The sequence below is a fragment of the Varanus komodoensis genome, unplaced genomic scaffold (genome assembly GCF_004798865.1).
Source record: "Varanus komodoensis strain SLA01 unplaced genomic scaffold, ASM479886v1 scaffold10, whole genome shotgun sequence".
Taxonomy (NCBI): domain Eukaryota; kingdom Metazoa; phylum Chordata; class Lepidosauria; order Squamata; family Varanidae; genus Varanus; species Varanus komodoensis.
Genome location: NW_025335269.1, coordinates 3,924,222 through 3,942,976, shown reverse-complemented (window position 1 = coordinate 3,942,976; position 18,755 = coordinate 3,924,222). Strand labels below are relative to the sequence as shown.

Here is an 18,755-nt window from a genome sequence, read left to right as displayed (position 1 = left end):
AGGAGTTTCCACAATCTTCAGATGATGCTTGTGTGGGACAGCTGTTCCCAAACTGTGTTCCTCAGAACCCTAGGGTACTGCAAAAGCCTTGTGCGGTTCCACAAAAAAACTCAAAAATCAATTTAAAACAGATTTTAAAATGAAACCATACGAGGCCAACTATTTGAATGTCAGATGGTGTCTAAGCAATAAACAAGGAAATGCATCATGTCATTTGGTTCCTAGGATTCTATTGCATAATGTTGGGAATAATCAAAAGAATTCATTTGGGATACTACTGTATAATTGCTTTATTCGTTTGTTATATTTAAAATGTGTTCTCTTTATTTCCGAACCTACTATGTTATGTAAAGAGCTCACGCAATAAAAGTGGATACAAGAAGGAAGGACATTGTGGGTTCATAATGCTTAATAAAAATCAGGGATAGAATTAGGGTTCCATGAAAAAAGAATGTCTTCAGAAAGGTTCCATGACCAAAAAGTTTGTGAATTGCTAGTGTAGGAAATTGAATACATCTGAAGTGCAATTAAGACCTGTCTTGCAAAAGTGCATTACTTGGACTTGTGGTGTTACAATGAAATGTGTTAACCAATACCTTTTATGAAGCCAAAACCCCTTTTTCATTTCAAGGTACAATAAACTTTTTACATGCTGATTGTGACAAGTTCAGACACCCACTCCTCCATATTCAGAAGACTCCGGCAGATTGCCCTGTTATTGCTATTGATAGTTTCAGACACATGTATGTCTTCTCAGACTTTGCTGACTTGGCGTAAGTACACACTTCCTTTTATCTTGGCTATTCAGCTTAGAAGGGGAGGGACAGTTGTATATGGGAAGGAGGGAAGCTAAGACTTGTTTGTGTAGTAGTGCCCAAATCATGGGTAGGGAACCTTTTATGTTGCCCTGCCCTTTCCACTCACAAAGGCAGTACCACTCAACCACTCTGTTCCAGGGCCCTGAAAAGCAATTGCTTTTGGCTTCTGAGTATTTTTTTAACAGTTGAAAGAAAGCAGGGTACCAAAGAGACAAAAATGTTCATATTATGGAACAAATATGTTGTGTTCCAGTAACATACATTTATGTAGCCTCTTGCTACCTTTTTGCTCATTATGCATTTACTTGGATAGTACTGTAAGTTTAAATTATAGGTATTCTTAGATAACATCTGTATTTTTTAACTGTTAAAGATAAGAAGCTCAACTAATTTAATCCTTACCATGCTTCTAGTTGAGCCCCTCATCTTCAGAGTTCTGACAGCTCCAAAATACAGAGCTCTGGCTGCTGTATTTGAACAGGCTTTGGTGTGGGGAACCAGTAAATGATCTCTGAAGAAATGTAAATTGATATCCCTTTGGTGTTCATCTCTGGTGTCTGTGCAATTACTCAAGCGCTAGAGAAGCTTTCAAAGGCATTTTTGTCAATACAGCTACCTGACAGTCATTTGTATTTGTAAACTGTGCATTTGGCACCTGCTGTTCTCTGCTGTATTGTGGTGAGCAGGGGGTTGAAGGGAGCACACAATGAAGTTATTGGGTAGCCTAGCTCTGTGGGAATTAATGAAGAGAAAAAATGCTTGCTGTGTCCTCAGGAGATCACAAGAAAAAAGAGCTAGTACAGTAGTTTGCCCATACCCTACTCCTGCTCTCACTCCCATATTACAGACCTGAAAAGATCTTCAGCATGTAAAATGTGAGCAGTGCTAAATAGATTTTTCATTTTGTTTAAGGCTTGGAGTAATAACTTTTTGAATACTAAGTATGTAGAGTCAGTAGCATAAAAAAGCCATTTCTCTTTCTTTTTGGCAAGAGGGAGGAATATCCAGCTTTTCCAGTCTCACCTTGACTCAAGCTTCCTGTACTTTATTAGTGCAAAAAGAGGAAACACAAAATTGCAAATGAAGAAACAGAATTATAGCGTGAGAGTCCTGGAGAGGTTAAAAGATTGATAGGAAAGGGTAGGGAAGTGATAATGACAGGACCACAGCTGTAACAAAAATTAATTAGTACTCCTGTATTGTTCACGGACACTTAAACCTTTTTTATTGTAGTGGGCATTTTTAGTTAATCCTTTTACATTTATTTAGTGTGTGGGCTTGTGCTGTAACTACAGTTCTTCGTCGAGGCCTCTGTGCATCACACATATGGGTACTGCGCCTGTGCAGTACCTTTGGCCGGAAGATTGATAGCTAATGGTTTTTGGCAGGAAGCTCCGCTCCCCCTCCCCCTTGTGGCCTATAAAGAGCGGAGCGTCCACCATTTTGTTCAGTCTTTGCGACCGCCGTTCACTGTGCCTTGTGCCACTTTCGACTTTCGCTTTGGCTATTCTTGGTTCTCTCTTTTTCTTCTTTCTTCTGCGATGGCACAGCGAGCGGCTTTCCGCAAATGTGCGGACTGCGGGTCAAAAATGGCACCTACTGATCCGCACGACCTATGCCTCCTCTGCCTTGGAGAGGGGCATAGGACGGATAAGTGCGTTCATTGCCTAGCCTTCTCAAAGCAGGCTAGGAAGAACCGCGAGAACCAGCTTCGGAGGCTCCTTTGGGATAGGGCCCTGATGCAATCAGACCCACTCGTCTCTATCCCAAAACCTGGCTCCGCTTCTGTGGCTCCACCCTCACGCCCTTCGGATGAAGGTGTGTCCGCTTTGGTGGCCCCCTCTGCCTCACCAAAAAAGAGACATGAGAAGCGGAAGCATGCCGAAGAGAAGCCGGCAGGCCATAAGAAGGCCAGAAAGGAGAAGGCCTCTAAGCCTCCAAAGAAGGCTAAGTCCACGGACCGTTCCCGACATCGGGACTCAGAGCCGACGGGACCCTCAGTACCGGTGGCGGTTACGATACCGACCCCGCCCGAACCGATCCTTCAAGAGGCCATGCGGGTCACCCCTCAGGGATCTCCCCGACGTGTGGTCAACCTCCCGCCTGCACCCCTTCCAACTCTATGGGGGTCTATCTCGGATGGGGAAATCCAGGACTCCCCTCCTAGAGTGAGGTCACCGACACCGATGCCCGCGGTGACATTGGAGACAGAAGCTGGCCTGTCCCCACCAGGGAATCGGAGGAGCCGCTTGGTAGAGCAACGCCCGGAGAGTTGGCGTCATCCCTACTACCAACCTTGGGTAGACCCCTCTCTGTGGGGTACTACCCTGCTCCCAGGGCACGATCCTCACTTCCGCCCCGCGACCAACCGCGGTCTGTGGATTCGAGGAGGGTGCCACCTCGATCCCCGCAAAGCGGAAGCAGCCGCTCCTTCTCACCGGCGGAGTCATCATCTTCTGCCCCACCTTACTATGGTGCTGATTCGGATGACTCTGAAGTAGACTCAACCTCCCCGGACGTCATGGTGACATCCCAGGATTCTGCGTCACCCGATGAGTCACACATCTCCTTCGCGGAGCTGATGTCGAGGCTTGTCCAGTCCCTGGACATCAACGCTGCCCAGCGCCCGGGACCGTCGACGGACAAGTTTTACGACGTCGTCCGCGGGGAGCAATCAACCTCCATCGCTCTGCAACTTATAACTACCCTGCGGCAGGCGATGACGCAGGCCTGGGACCTACCTTCACATCCTCAGCCGACGTCCAGGAGATATGAGTCTATGTACAGGGTCCGGGAAGAAGACATCCCCTTCCTGCTAAAGCACCCGAAACCAAACTCGGCGGTTGTCGAATCCTCACAAGGCAGAGAGGCGAGGGGACATACAGCGCCGAAGGATAAGGAGGGCCGGAAAATAGATTCCCTGGCCAGGCGGGTCTATGTTGCCTCGGGCTTAGGACTTCGCATTTCCAACTACGAGGCGACATTGGCGCGATATCAATATTTTATTATGCAGCACCTCCACAACATCGCCTCCACCCTCTCAGACCACCAGGGTGACCTTGTGAAGGTCCTAATCAAAGAAGCCATGCAGGTCGCGGTGCAGCAGTTGTCCACGGCACATCACCACGTGGACACTGACTCCTGGGCCTTGGTCGGTGCCGTTTCCCTCCGGAGACATGCATGGCTTCGGAATTGTAATTTCCCAGAGGAAACCAAGCAGCGAATAGAAGAGATGCCTTTTGCTGGTTCCGGGCTCTTCCATTCACGTACCGACCACAAACTCAAGAAACTGCACAAGTCAAGAATGACGGCGCGCAGGTTGGAGATCCAGTCACGGAGATCCAGTCACATAGCAGACGTAAGTGGTCCTGGAATCGGCCATTCTACAGGCAGTCATACCAGCAGAGACAGCTGCCGCAACACCGCCAGCAACAACAGCATCAACAGCGCCGCCACCCTCAGCCCCAACAGCGCTTCCAACAGGGCCGCCGTCATTTCGACGATCGGAGGCAGCGCTGACGGGACTGGCGAACCACTCCTCATGCTCCTCTAATACCCACCCCCCTCTCATCTGGGGATCGGCTCCGAAGCCGACTCCCCATTTGGGAGTCCATCACATCTGACCGGTGGGTATTATCCATCGTTCAACATGGCTATCGAATAGAATTCGACATCGTTCCTCCATTGAGTCCGATCTGGTCTACTTCATGTTCGCCGGTACTTCTCGACGAAATACATCAACTTCTCCTTAAAGGAGCGATTCGTCAAGTATTCCCATCTGACGGACTCCACGGATTCTATTCCAGATACTTTACGGTCCCCAAGCGGGACGGTGGTCTACGTCCGATTTTGGATTTACGGGACTTGAATAAGTTTATTATACCAAGAAAGTTTCATATGACCACCCTTCAAAACATTTTGCCGTTGTTAAAGAGAGGGGATTGGTTCGCCTCACTGGACCTGAAGGACGCCTACTTTCATATTTCAATTCATCCAACTTACAGGCGTTTCCTTGCTGTTGCAAACCAACTTTATGAGTTCAGAGTTTTACCCTTTGGACTGGCTACGGCTCCGAGAGTTTTTACCAAATGCATGGCTCCTGTCTGTGCCTTCCTACGCCTTCAGGGCATACAAATTTACCCGTACCTCGATGACTGGCTGTTGGTCTCGCAATCCAGAGAAGGGCTCCTAGACACCATCCATACAACCCGTACCTTACTAGATAGTCTGGGTCTGCATATTAATACAGAGAAATCTTTTCTTCCGACACAGACGCTCACCTTCATTGGAGCCCGCTTGGATTCGACGTTGGAGAAAGCCTTCCTCAGGACAGACAGCAGACTCTCGCTCGCCATATCCATCGAATTCAACGAGAGGGAACGGTTACGGTGAGATCCATCCAGAGGGTCCTGGGGCATATGGCCTCCTCAGTTGCTGTAGTTCCACATGCCAGACTTCGGCTTCTCCCACTACAACTATTCTTCAACAAGGTGTATCATCCACAAAGAGACCCACAGTTGAAACGGATTCGGATCCCATCTTCCGTGCTTCACTCCCTGTGCTGGTGGCTGAAACTGACCAATCTCATGATGGGAGTCCCCTTCAGGGCGTGACCTCCTTCGATAACTCTCGGTACCAACACATCTCTCCTAGGATGGGGGGCGATAGGCTCTGGCCTGTCTACCCAGGGAACGTGGACTCATCTAGAATCCACGAATCATATCAACTTCCTAGAGCTGCTGGCAGTCTTCAAAGCCCCTTCGTTCTTTCGAAGACCTCCTTCATCATCGGATCGTTCAGATAACTTCGGACAATATAGCGACCATTTTTTATCTGAACAAGCAAGGAGGGACGAAGTCACCGACCTTAGCCAGGCTTTCTATGAGAATTTGGGACTGGTGCATTCAGAGACACATTACTCTGATGGCCATTCATCTGGCTGGCACAGACAACGTGCACATGGATCTTCTCAGCAGACACATCTTAACTTCTCACGAGTGAGAACTGGATCCTCATACGCGCAACCACCTTTTCAGGCGCTGGGGGTTCCCCGATGTGGACTTATTCGCTACTCGACGGAACAGGGTATGCGAGACATACTGTTCGAGAGCAGGAATCGGACAAGCATCCCTAGGCGACGCATAATGATCCCTTGGGACAACATCAACTTTTATGCTTTCCATCCGATCCCTCTTCTGATGTGGGTCATAGCAAAGATAGTGAGCGACTGTGCATCGGGGATACTAGTTGCCCCTTGGTGGCCACGTCAAGCGTGGTTTGCGAAACTGCTCGACATCTCCCGCGGGGAGTTTCTTCATCTTCCGGCACTTCCATATCTTATAACCTAAATGGACGGCACACTTCGTCACCCGGACTTGCTCTCATTGAACCTGACAGCGTGGCGGATTCGATGATTGACCTTCCATTGGGGCCGACGACGGATTCGAGAGCCTCGAATCCGACAGCTTCTATTAATCCATCGGTATCGACGATTACTTCAACTGCTTCGGTTCCGATTCTCGAATCCAACCATGCGGGTGCCTCTCACTGCCACAGTCTCTCCGTACCATCCAGTTCGAGACAGATCCCGTCGAATTCAAACCCAATGCTCTTGCACCCTGAGATTCAGCATATTATCGACTCTGCCCTAAAGCCGTCCACAAGGAAGTCATATACGGCTAAATGGAAACGTTTTTCCACCTTCGCCGAGTCTCATTCGTTCTCCCCACTCCCCAATCGAACAAATTCTTCAGTTCCTTCTGGAGTTGCATCACTCTGGACTGAAGCCGTCTTCTATTAAAGTGTATACGGCCGCAGTAGCCTACTACCGTGGCTTAGTCGACGGATCACCCCTATTTTCTCATCCTATCCTCAAGAGATTTTTGAAAGGACTGTATAATCTTAATCCATCGATTAGACCGGTTATGCCCATGTGGAGCCTTTCTGTAGTTCTGCAGGCCCTTATGAAGGCCCCCTTTGAACCTTTGGCGACTGTGGATCTCCGATTAGTTTCGTGGAAGACGGCGTTCCTTGTAGCTGTCACGTCAGCCTGGAGGGCCAGTGAACTTTGTGCCCTCCGCGTCAACCCTCCTTATCTAAACTTCCACAGAGAAAAGGTCGTTTTATGTCTCAACCCATCTTTCTTGCCCAAAGTCTCTACACCTTTCCATACAGGACAAGACATTGTACTGCCTGCCTTTTTTCCATCGCTGTCGAATCCCTTGGAAAGATCTTTGCACTCCCTTGACGTTCGGCGTTGTTTAGCCTTCTATCGATCGCGAACGGAGTCTATTCGGCGATCTAATAAACTGTTCATTAAATATTCGGCTAGAGATCAGGGCGACCCAGTCACTCCACAAAGGCTTTCTAAATGGATAGTCCACACTATTGTCTTGTGTTATCAGTTTGTTAAGCTCGAATTGCCTTCAGTTCCTCGAGGCCATTCTACTAGAGCTGTCGCTACATCTTCTGCATTTGCATCCGGGATTCCGATTGATGACATCTGCAGAGCTGCTACTTGGGCGAATCCCTGAACTTTTGCCAAGCATTACCATCTCGATGTTCGGGCTCGACGGGACTGCTCCTTCGGTAGAGCTGTTCTCTCCTCCGTCCTTCGATGAGGACACCTTCCCTCCTCCTTTGATGGTAAGCTTGTTAATCTACCCATATGTGTGATGCACAGAGGCCACGACGAAGAAAAGCAGGTTGCTTACCTGTAACTGATGTTCTTCCAGTGGCCATCTGTACAGTCACACAACCCGCCCGCCGGCCCCGCTCGGTGTCAGTGAATGGATGCATCGACAGCTCAATGTCGATGAGAGAGGGCACTTTCAGTACCAACCATCTCCTTTACGGTACCAACAAAAAAAAAAATCCATTAAGATACCGTACGTTCGGTCGCAAAGACTGAACAAAATGGCAGACGCTCCGCTCTTTATAGGCCACAAGGGGGAGGGGGAGCGGAGCTTCCGGCCAAAAACTGTTAGCTATCAATCTTCCGGCCAAAGGCACTGCGCAGGCGCAGTACCCATATGTGTGACTGCACAGATGGCCACTCGAAGAACATCAGTTACAGGTAAGCAACCTGCTTTTTTCATGGTAACGGTTTACTGCCATTTGGTTTATTTTGTTTTTAACCTATGTGTAATTTACCCCTAACCCTTTACATGCCAGAATTAATTTAATTGTATTTTGACACCGGATGTATTCTTTCAGTGTTCCAGGTAAACTCAAGCAATTTGTACTAGATTTGCATTCTGGGAAACTGCACAGGGAATTTCATCATGGTCCAGATCCAACTGATGTAGCACCTGGCCAGGTAAGAGCGCAAACACTTTACTATTTCCCCAGTATATGAGATCTGAAACTTGTGATGTCCCAGGGAACCAGAACTTCAGAAGAAAATTTTCACCATGTCAAAATAATGGAACCTTTAATTTTACCACATCAGACATTATTTATTATTTATTTATTTAGAAAATTTCTAGGCCGCCCCATTCGCTGAAGCCTCGGGGCGGCTTACAAATAAATAAATTAAAATACATAAATAACAATATAAAATCCACATAACTGTATAAAATAAGTTGCCCTGGCCAAATGAACCTGAGAGTTCTACGTTGGCTTTGTTTAAGATAATGTGATGACTTTTCCTTCAGTCCCAATAGTATTTAAAAACACAGTTCTGCCAAAACCAGAAGTAATCATGGTAATATACCGTACACCAGGACTGAACAGTTGTATTGTCAAGGTTGTTTTCACCTTGGTTAGAAATGGTCTGTCTTGAATGCCTATGATATTTAAAAGTGTAAATATCACAATAATTAAATATTTTTTCTGTGTGGACCTTTGTTCAGAAAAGGGTACATTGGTACTTCTCTTTCAGAACAAATTCAGCAGGGCTTGTTCTGAAAGACCTAATTTCAAAGTACAGGAGAGAGTATCAATAGTACTAACATATGCATTGCTTTATGCCAATTGAAAAAGCATCATGTAGCCCATTATGCTAAGTACTGTAGACAGCACATTTCCTGATTGAGTTCAAGGCAGAGGTGTATTTGAATTGGGGGTGCCTTGTTCACAGCTCAGTTTTGGCCACTACATTAACTTAAATTTAATCATGGTAATTGATCATGCATATCACTCTACATCATTTACACAGAATGCTGGCAACTTGATTTAGAAGATGATTTTGTTCTTTTCAGCCACTTCAAGACATAGTAAGCAGCCCACCTGAGAGTTCATTCCAGAAGCTAGCACCCAGTGGACATAGGTATACCTTATTGCGGGAAAAAGATGAACTCTGAAAACTTGAACCATCTCACAAGACTTTAACAGCAGCAGTGACTCCTGTGGGGTGGAAATAGGAAACCTATATTTTCATAAATTCTGTGTATTTTTATTTTGAATAATCTTTTTTTTCTTTGCTCCCTGGGGTTTGTAAATATATGTGGGCCATTTTGGACAGCATCTTCCAAAGTTCTTTTTGGTGCAAATTGTGCTGTACAACTTTTCTAATCAAAATGAAGGTGTTGTCATTGCCAGCAACATGCTGTTAACTTGCACTATGCCATTAAACAGGACTTCTGGGTTTCCGTTGGTGTAATCTGGTAGTATGACCGCCTTATCTTCCTCTTCCACATCAACTTTATTTTGTTAATTTCCTATTGAAGGGATATTCTGGATACTTGGGAGGAGAATAAATTACAATTTTACAGAATTTTTGTAGTGGCACCTCATTTATTGTGACCATGCATTTTTTGAAAACGTGAGAAGAAAAATTCTTAGGAACTCGGCTGTCTTTTTTTCATAGCTAGTATCATAAGGTATCAAGAAAGCACTGTGAAAGCTGACTGAAAAAAAAAAAAAAACCAACTATGAGATTACTTCTTTAAAAGAAACAAATATCACCAGTACAGATGCTTCATTACTGCTATGAGCTGTATTTGGGAATAAAATGTTTTAGGTAGGATGTTATGCATAAAACATTACTGTATAATTTCACAGTTGCTATAAATCAGCCAAATCCTGTAAATATTTCCAAACTGTTTGGAAGAACATGAAAGCAGAGTCTCTTAAGCATTCCATATCATCTAGTTCTTTATGAAAGTAAAAGGAACTAGAATCGAATAATCTTCCCATGGGGTCCATACTGTAATGCTAAATATATTTTTCAGTATTTTTTGTAGCAATATTCACCTGTCTTTTCTGAAAAGAGTCACTTACTCAGGACTTGGGAATCTGGTGTCCTCCAGATGTTTTGGATGACAACTCCTAGCTTTATGATAATTGGCCATGTTGTCTAGGATTGATGAGAGTTGCAAACCCAAATATCTAGCAAAATCTTGCCTACCCCTGAAGCTGTTTATGAAAGGGCATCAAATTCTTTGTACCAATCACAGATGCTACTTTTTCACATCATTTTTAAATGGATTATTATTTTTATTTTTATTTTTATTCAGGAATTAAATAGATAATTAACCAGCCTACACAGTTGAAACAATTGTTCCAGAAATTAATGTTTGCCATCTCAGAAAAATTAAGAATGCAAATTAAGTCATTTTATTGTGCTTCTGATCCAGTTGATAAATTTCTAAAGCCTTCAGTAACTATCTTCTAGACATGGGTGTTCCAATGTCATTCCATTGTTGTCTAGCCATTACAGTTCTGACTGCTTTTAATATGATCAAATCTTCAATAGTTCATATTACTAAACTACAGAAAAAACTATGTCAAATTTTACAATAATTCCCAGTATTGCATATAACATCTGGCTCCCAAAACACTTTGACCTCTTGACAGCTCTGCAGTGCAGCTACAAAGCCTGCATCTGCCCTCCCATACCTTCAACTGACAATTCACCCTAGATAGTCTGCTCATTATTTGGGTAATTGTATACTGAGCTTTCTTCAATTGTATACTGAGCTTTGTTCAGGAAGAGAATTTAGTTCAAGATTTCTAACTGCGCCTTATTTTCTGTAAATTTACCACCATCATGAGCTTTGCACTGTTGAACATTCCCTTCTATATTAACACACTTCTTAAGTATAACACATTAAAGGTGAAAACTCAGGGTTCAGTCTATTCCTGTATTTGAACTAGCTGCTTAATATGTTTTATGATTATTTAACTTAAATAATTCTTCATCATTCATGGGAGAACTGGAATTCTTTTTCCAGGTAAAAACTAGATCTGAGTTTTTTCATCCAAGCCATTTATCCATGTTGGTTAGGAAGTCCCAAAAAACTAGTTGAAATGGTAAAAAGCAAGTCAGGGTGCTTTCAATATGTCCATTTTTACCCTAGTTTCTTTTCCTTATTAACTTTCTCATTAAAAGCTTATCCTGACATAAGATTTCTACCCACAGATCTCTTCAGTTATATCCCCCACTAGACCCGATAATTTATCACACCTATCCAATGCATGTTTGTCATGTGCTGCCTCATTTCCATAATTACATATACCAGGACAGAGAGAAGATTGAATCATGTCTTCTTTTCCTTCTCTGATTGTGTGAATCCAGGGAATTCCTGTTTCTTATCTTCAGGGCTAGTATTTAATTAAAATTTATCTTTGCTTCTTTTGTGAAAATCAGCTCCAGTTCAGTTACTTTGGTATCTGCTTCTTTAAATCTAACATGTATTGTAGTCATATCCAAAATACTGGGTAGACTTGATTGAACAGTTTGATACTTTGCATATTCATAAAAGCCATTTTTGATACTGCACTTCTCAGATACAATAGGAGATATGATCAAGTACTTTATCCACTTTGAAAGCTAGCACTCTTAACAAAAAACGGGGGAAAATCTGTCACCTTACATATAATTTACAGGTAGTTCTTGAGAGGGCTGGTATAGCATTCAGCCACATGATCCTCCTATGTATTTTGAAATAGTACATGTTGATAACAAATGATATATATACATGTGTAGTCACACCATTAATAATTTTAGAACATTGCTACTTGGAGCTACATACCAAATTGGCATGAAAGCTTTTAAAAATATGAAGAGGTTTGTTCTGTCATAGTCACTGAATTATGAATATACAAAATATAAATATATATTCAACTAAAAGACTGTGGAAGAAAAACTATAAACTGAGAAATGGGTGCACACCAGAATAGCTGGCATGTGGTATATAGAGAGGAAGAACAACTTATATGGTACTCTTCTGGATAACTGAAGGTCTTCACATGCTGTGTCTTAGCATGTGTGGTCTCCCACGGAGGCAGTGTATGTGCGATCTAGCATCCTTACATGGCGTGTATTTTACACATCAGTGCAGACCATCACTGAGAATTGGGATATTTGCAGATGAAGCGTGAAGACCCCGGTTGACAAACAGTACCTCCATGTAACTTCAGCCTTGTATTTGTTGTGCATACTCCAAAGGAATCCACCACCTATCTGAACAGTGCTTAAGCTAATTTTTTCAGTCACTTTCATAGTGAACCCTGCCCTGAATTTGCTGTTTTTACAACAGGTACACACTGGATAAATATTTTGATTAAGCTAGTCCAATGTTTGTTTTTGGTCAGTCATTGCTAGCTTTGGAGCTTATCTCAATCTCTTAAAAATAAAATAATCCCTAGTAACTACTATTTGATGTAGGCAAACTTGGCTACTGCAGTTCTCACACCTAACAAATTCGAATGCACCAGTCCCAATACAGGTGCTTGGACAACCCTGCAGTTTACATCCATTTGTTGTGCAAACTGATTTATTCCTTCTCTGCTGCATCTTCTTCATCCAATTACTGATTCATAAGATCTTGTGCTCTTATCCTGTGACTGCTACATTTACTTAGATTTGTCAAACTAACAACTGAATGATTACTCTTCTAACAAATGCCACCTCTGATGGTAGTATGTTATTATGAATAATGGTTGGACTTTGAATTATTCACAGAAGAGCTGAAAGTTAAGTGGACATAACCATGTTAGAAAAAAGACCATTTAAAGGTAATCTCGCTTAATTTCACTATGATACTTTATGTGTCTTTAGTGACTGTCAGTTCAGAATTTAGAATCCTGAACATTAGTGTTCTTTTTCTCTTTTTTTAGAACACACATCTATGGCCATGGCCTTTAGCTTGGATGTGTGCTGGCAAAACCTGGAGAAATATTTGTTTATTGATGCCAGGCTTTAGTGTCTTTGTGTGTTCCCAAGTTTAGCAGTAAAACATCCATCACATTCGAGGGTGCACAATATGAGTTCCCCAAATATAGAATGCTGTTTTGAAGTCTATGGTTCATCCCTGGATTTTAGGGTAGAAGTCTCTTTTCCAGGCCAAGGCACAGCCCTCATATGCATGAAATGTTAGTCTCACAGTAGAATAACCTTTAGCCTCCCTGATTCTTGCACTAGAATTCCAGGGTAGGCAGCCTGCCTAATTTCAAACATTCTGTATGAGCAATCACTTCCAATGTTTGGTAAAGTAATCTGTTCATACTGTGACAACCTACTGGGTAGGAAAGGAAGAAGGAAAGAAAAGAAATAATGGTTGTGACTTTCTTACTTGGTTTTGTGTCTGGCACTTTGCATTCAGTTAATGCTCTGTTTGTTTTCTCATGTTACAGGTCTGCATGTAATAAAAATTGTGTTCTTGAAGTAATATGGAATAGCAGACTTTCCTTGCTGGTGCCTTCCAGATGTTTAGGAGAACAGCTCATATCATTTGTGGCCATGCTAGCTGCAGCTGATACAAATTGAAGTCTAAACCATCTAGAGGGCACCAGGTTGGGGAAGACCAATGTATACAAACGGCTTCATTCTGTAAATGAAAACTTTGCATAAAAGAACTTTAAGGCATATAGGCACTTTTAAGCAAATGTAGTGCATTATTCCCCCAATAATATTTGAAGAAACCTCATTGTTTTGTAAATGCATAAGGAAAAATGATTCTGGTTGCTGGAAAGTTATTCTTTCAAATAGTTTTGTTTTCCTTGTGTCACTTAAAAGGATAAGAAAGCTCTTCAAAAAGTAAATGTTCACACTATGTTGGAAGACATAAATGGCTGGATTATGGGTGTACTTTCTGCTGTAACAAGTGTTTTGTAAAAGTAAAATTCTTACTGCCTGTGGCATGACCACAACAAAACTTGACCAACAATGACAGAATCTGTGTGGCAGAATAGAATTTTGACTTCAGTATTATGCCACCAAGATACACAAGAAGGCTGTCTGAAGTAAGGATCACTATGAAGCATCTCATTTCACACTAACTTGACCTCCTTGAATTGAATCTAAATTTCTATTCATGCCATGAATTGTATTAGGTAATGGTAAAGCCGTATGTACTAGCTGGTCTGTGATATAATACAAGATGTAAACTTGTGTGGTTTTCTCCGAACAGTTTGCTCTCTTGTTGTTCACTACTTCACAAGATCACAGATTTTAAAAATGGTATATTGATGAATTAACTTCATTTTCATCTATATAAATGGGGGATAACAATAAATAGATCTGTCTCCCATCTGCAATGTTAAGCATAATATGCCAACTGCAAACAGCAAAAGAAAAGTACTGGTTTGGGATTCTAAGAAAATGTGAGGAAGAATAATGATTTTGGCTTTAAATATCTTCGTAAAACAAGCACCTGCTTCTGCATAAAATCTTTCAAGTATCTGATGGTAGACAAAAACTTGGCTTAGTATATAGAGGGATTATAGATTATTATGACAGAAGGTATCACAGAAAGGATAAGCCCTAACCTGTATAATACAGGTCAACTGAATGGTGTTCTACTTAGTGCAGGATTGAGTCCAGCTGAGTTTCCTGATGCTGAATATAATTAAAAGAAAAATAACAGTTGCCAGTAACTCCATAGACCACTGAAAGCTCTGCTCAAACCATCTCTCTAAGGGCATACTGCATGTAGTTTTTCATTTTCTGGCCTAAAGATAATATGGGGGCTCTGCTAAGAACATTTTGTTTGGTTAGATTGATTTTATATTAAAATATATTAAAACTGGATTTCATAAACACTGCTTGTATCTTATAGTATTTTCAATATTGAAACCTTTACCAGTAGCACTAAATTAATTAAGCTATATTTTCTGAGTCAGTCTACTAAAGAAGTCATTCACAAATCTGGTCTATGAAAACTGGTTTTCTACTAGTCATGTTTAAATCTGCTGTCTTTAATATGGCCCCTTCTGTCCTTAGTAGTTATACTAGTAGTGCAAAGGAAGCCAGACTTTTGACTATTGAAAACCATATAGCAAGCAGCTGACCTTAAAAAACACACTTGGAATGCAGTCCAGCCAAGGTTAAAAACTTTCAGATCACTTTGATTTTAACGGAGTATTGGCAGGTTGTTCATAGCAGAATATACACAAGACACTCAACCCTAGTGTTTGGCAGAATATTAATTGTTCTTGTATTTATGTTTATACAATTCCTAAGCGGTTTGCTTAAAATCACAATATATATTGCATTCACTGTATCTGGTACATACACTTTAAAAAACTCAACCTAGAATGGAGCAGTTCAAGGTGTAGATACATTACAGCACAATTTAGTAAGTGATTTTGCCATAAAGCCACCAAGTAGATCTTCTAATTTCTTCACATTTTGAAACCCTATGCATTATTATACATTATTTATTTGCCCCTTTGTCCATATTTGTATGTCAAGGTTTATTTGTGGAATATGAACTGAATTGATACAAGCTAGAGTTTATATAGTGGCTTTTTGCCAATTAGCTAATTACTTGTTATTCTTTGATTCTTGTGTGTTCAGTACAATGTCAGTGTCTTCAAAGAAAAGTGCAGGAGTATACACCTAAAGTTCAGAAGTTCCATAGATAGATGCATCTCTGATGTGCATTCTGGCGAGGATATTTGCTAATGGGTTTATGTACTACTGAATTCAGTTTAGTTTACCTAGTTCACTCAAAAAAATTAAGGACTACCAAAATGGCAGTATCAACAAGATACTAACTGTGGGAGAGTTCTCTTGGGTGTTTTTTGAAGGAAATGGATGAAAATACTGTCACTTGAGTTTAAGGAACAAGCTAGATGGTTATGGCTTTCAACAAAAGTATTACAACAAACATATAAAATTCATTTTCTGATGAGACTACTTGTGCATCTGTACTCAATTTATGTCCACTAATTTAGATAGTTAATTGAAGTGCCATTTTGGATGAAGTTTCTTCACTGTTGCAGGTATCTTCCTACAAAAACTTGATGCCTCAGAGCTTGATCAATCTAATGGCCTAGTTGTGATGCTTGCTTCCCCTCCCTTTTTCATGCAGAGTGTCCAGGATGGAGGGATGTAGTTACTATTTGCAGGAGGAATGGCTGGTACAGCTGAAAGTATCTGTGAGGTTGTCTGAAACTTCAAGATGGATTGCTGTGAGGGAGATCCCCCTGGTGACACTCCATGTCCATTTCTGTATTAATTGGGCTAGCAATATGACCTACATGTCTCCTTTGTTTAAATGAAATATCACTCTAGTATTATCTGTGATGTATTTTCATGTGTTGGGGAGTGAGAGTGGCCTGAAAAGTCTGTATCACTTTCTGTAGTGTAAACATTTCAAGACAGTGGATGGTGAAGGATCCAAAATGCACTCCCCATCCAGTCTCAGAAGCATCTGTGATTAGGATTTATGATGGTTTGGGAGAAACAAAGGAACAAAGTTCCTTGTGTAACTTAGGCAGAGACATCTACCAGTGAGGTGTTGCCCAGATGGGATGTGGGATCCATACCTAAGTGCAAGGAGCACTTACCATTGGATGGAAAGAGTAGAGAAACCAAAGGTAAAGTAGCCTCATACAAAGCCTGATTAGTCCCAGGTACTCTAATAACAGGCTTACTATGTAGTTTGGTCACAAGCTTGATCAGAACAGGTGACCTAGATTACAGTATGTAAATTCTCACCAAGACAGAGTTGAGATGAGCCCCAATGTGCAGGATTGTCTGGGAAAGGGGAAAAAGAGGGTTTCCCCCCATATTTTTACAAAGACCCAAAGAATTGCACAGACAGCAGGTAAAATGGAGCACAGCAAATTCTGCTTGGACGAGGCAACAAGTAAGCGGTCATCTAAACAGGGGTAAACTTGTGCTCCATTTAAATGAAGGTGGGCACAAACTACTACCATACACTTTGTAAAAACTCATGTAATGGTTATCAGGCCAAATGGGAGGACAGAAAATGGATAAACATCAGCTCTGATTAGGAAATGAATGTAGCATCATTAAAATCCACTAGTGAGATAAGAAAATACACATCTTTCAAATCTAAGGAGGCAAACAAGTCTCCTCTATGCAATAAGGACTGAATAAAATGACAACATAATCATATGACACATTTTAGGAATGTAGTTAATGTCTCAGAGATCAAGGATCACTGAAGATTCCTGTCCCACTTCAGTAGCATGAAATACCTTGAATAGAATCCATCCCACACCTGAGGAAAAGCGACAGGTTCTATAGTATTCTTCATACACAATGAGTCTACTGCTATATTTAAGGCTGGAGATGACCTCCAATAGAAGTGTACCAAATTTGATCCTGTAGCCCAGTAATTCAATGTTATTGATTACCAGACAGTAAGAAAAGAGGATAGACAAGAGTCAACTACAGGGGGATGAACTGTAGAAGATAGTCCAAAATAACATTTTCAGTGTCAGGTCTTTTGTGCCTGCAACAGTATTGAGTTGCTGAGTACTGACATTTCAGCTAGGATGGAGCCTGTTGATTAGAAGAACAGTGCACAAATTTGAAAATTGTGTGTGTGAGAACAGAACCAGTTACATGTTTTATTAGAAGGCTGTAGCCAGTTTAGACCCATCTGCCTGACCATTGTTCTGGCCTTCCGGATGGAGTCCATCGCCTCATCCATCCTGAAGTTAAAAAGGCCTTCACCATCAAAAAGCAAGTCCTTTCTCTGCGAGTGAGCCTTTTCAGATATTCTGACTGAGCACAGCCATGCATGCCTTCACTACCTTGATGCCAAAATCAGCCTGGTGCCAAGTGATATTAATTTGCTGGTGGAAAGCTTCAATTTTGAAGACCCTGGTATATTCCCTCTAGTCCTCTGGTACATTGCCACAAAGGGGGCCTTATTTTGTCCCACAGAAAAAGCTGGTAAGAAACCACACTTGCCTGATAAATAGCAATGCTTCTACTAAGAATGGCAGAGGAATTAATAGGTTTTTCCATTAGGTCCAGCTGACAGCCATCCCTGTCAACTGGAGAGGAGTGGGGATCTTCCCTGTTTGGATTCAGCCTAAATGGAATTTGGTCAGGGTGCTGAAATAAAACATTGATGTCTTTCTCCTGGACTTCATACATATTATACAAATGCGTTGATGTTGGTGTCTTGGAAAAGGGAGCTCTCCATGGTTGCTGCACAGTCTGCAGGAGGGTCAGCTGGAAGGAAATGGCTACCAGGGTGGATGCCTCAGTATAAATTTGCATTGAAGACTGGGTCTCTTATCTTTTCAAGCTGGCTGCTGAGTTTCCAGATCTAATGACTGGGTCATGCACCTTACTTGGTTGGAAAAATGCTCCAGGTATTCAGATGGCAAAGAAGGATCTTGTGTCCCTGCAACCGCTTTTGGAGAGGACGAAGACAAAGCAACAGATGAGGAGGAAGCTGAATCCAATGGACAATCATCAGTCCTGGAATGGGTGAAACTGGTTGCCCCCAGAATTGAAGGGAAGGGCTTGTTGAGGGAGGATGGTGGGTTGATATATGGCCATTTGCTGACTGATCAGGCTGGACTGTGGCACTTGAGTGCTGCATTATTGTCACTGCAGTCCTAGGTAGAAGAGGTAGAGGGTGTTAAAAAATTGGTTTCAGGAAGAGTGACAATTTCTGGAATGAAGCTGAGTGGAAAACTCACTACGCTTAAAATAACATTAAATTAAAATAATATTCCTGATTCTGAGAAGATCTCCACTTACAATAATTGCGAATAGGC

At 42.1% G+C, this 18,755-nt stretch overlaps 3 protein-coding genes across 4 annotated transcripts in view; 1 reads left to right on the top strand and 2 right to left on the bottom strand.

The window, feature by feature from the left end:
- Positions 1-9,534, top strand: part of ERP44 (endoplasmic reticulum protein 44) — a 54,597-nt gene extending 45,063 nt beyond the window's left edge. For both annotated transcript variants that reach the window (XM_044453143.1, XM_044453151.1), the window contains 3 exons: positions 632-773; positions 8,034-8,136; positions 9,020-9,534. In XM_044453143.1, the coding sequence (XP_044309078.1) occupies positions 632-773; positions 8,034-8,136; positions 9,020-9,121 (347 nt within the window). In that variant the 3' untranslated portion in view covers positions 9,122-9,534. The remainder of the gene's footprint in view (positions 1-631; positions 774-8,033; positions 8,137-9,019) is intronic.
- INVS (inversin) overlaps positions 1-18,337 on the bottom strand; it is a 203,775-nt gene extending 185,438 nt beyond the window's left edge. Inside the window, exon 1 of the mRNA XM_044452971.1 lies at positions 18,319-18,337. The gene's annotated coding sequence lies outside the window, so the exon portion shown is untranslated. The remainder of the gene's footprint in view (positions 1-18,318) is intronic.
- Positions 18,338-18,530: 193 nt separating this feature from the next.
- The window catches only part of NR4A3 (nuclear receptor subfamily 4 group A member 3), an 85,401-nt gene continuing 85,176 nt past the window's right edge, over positions 18,531-18,755 (bottom strand). Inside the window, exon 10 of the mRNA XM_044453089.1 lies at positions 18,531-18,593. Within this exon, the coding sequence (XP_044309024.1) occupies positions 18,546-18,593 (48 nt within the window). The 3' untranslated portion in view covers positions 18,531-18,545. The remainder of the gene's footprint in view (positions 18,594-18,755) is intronic.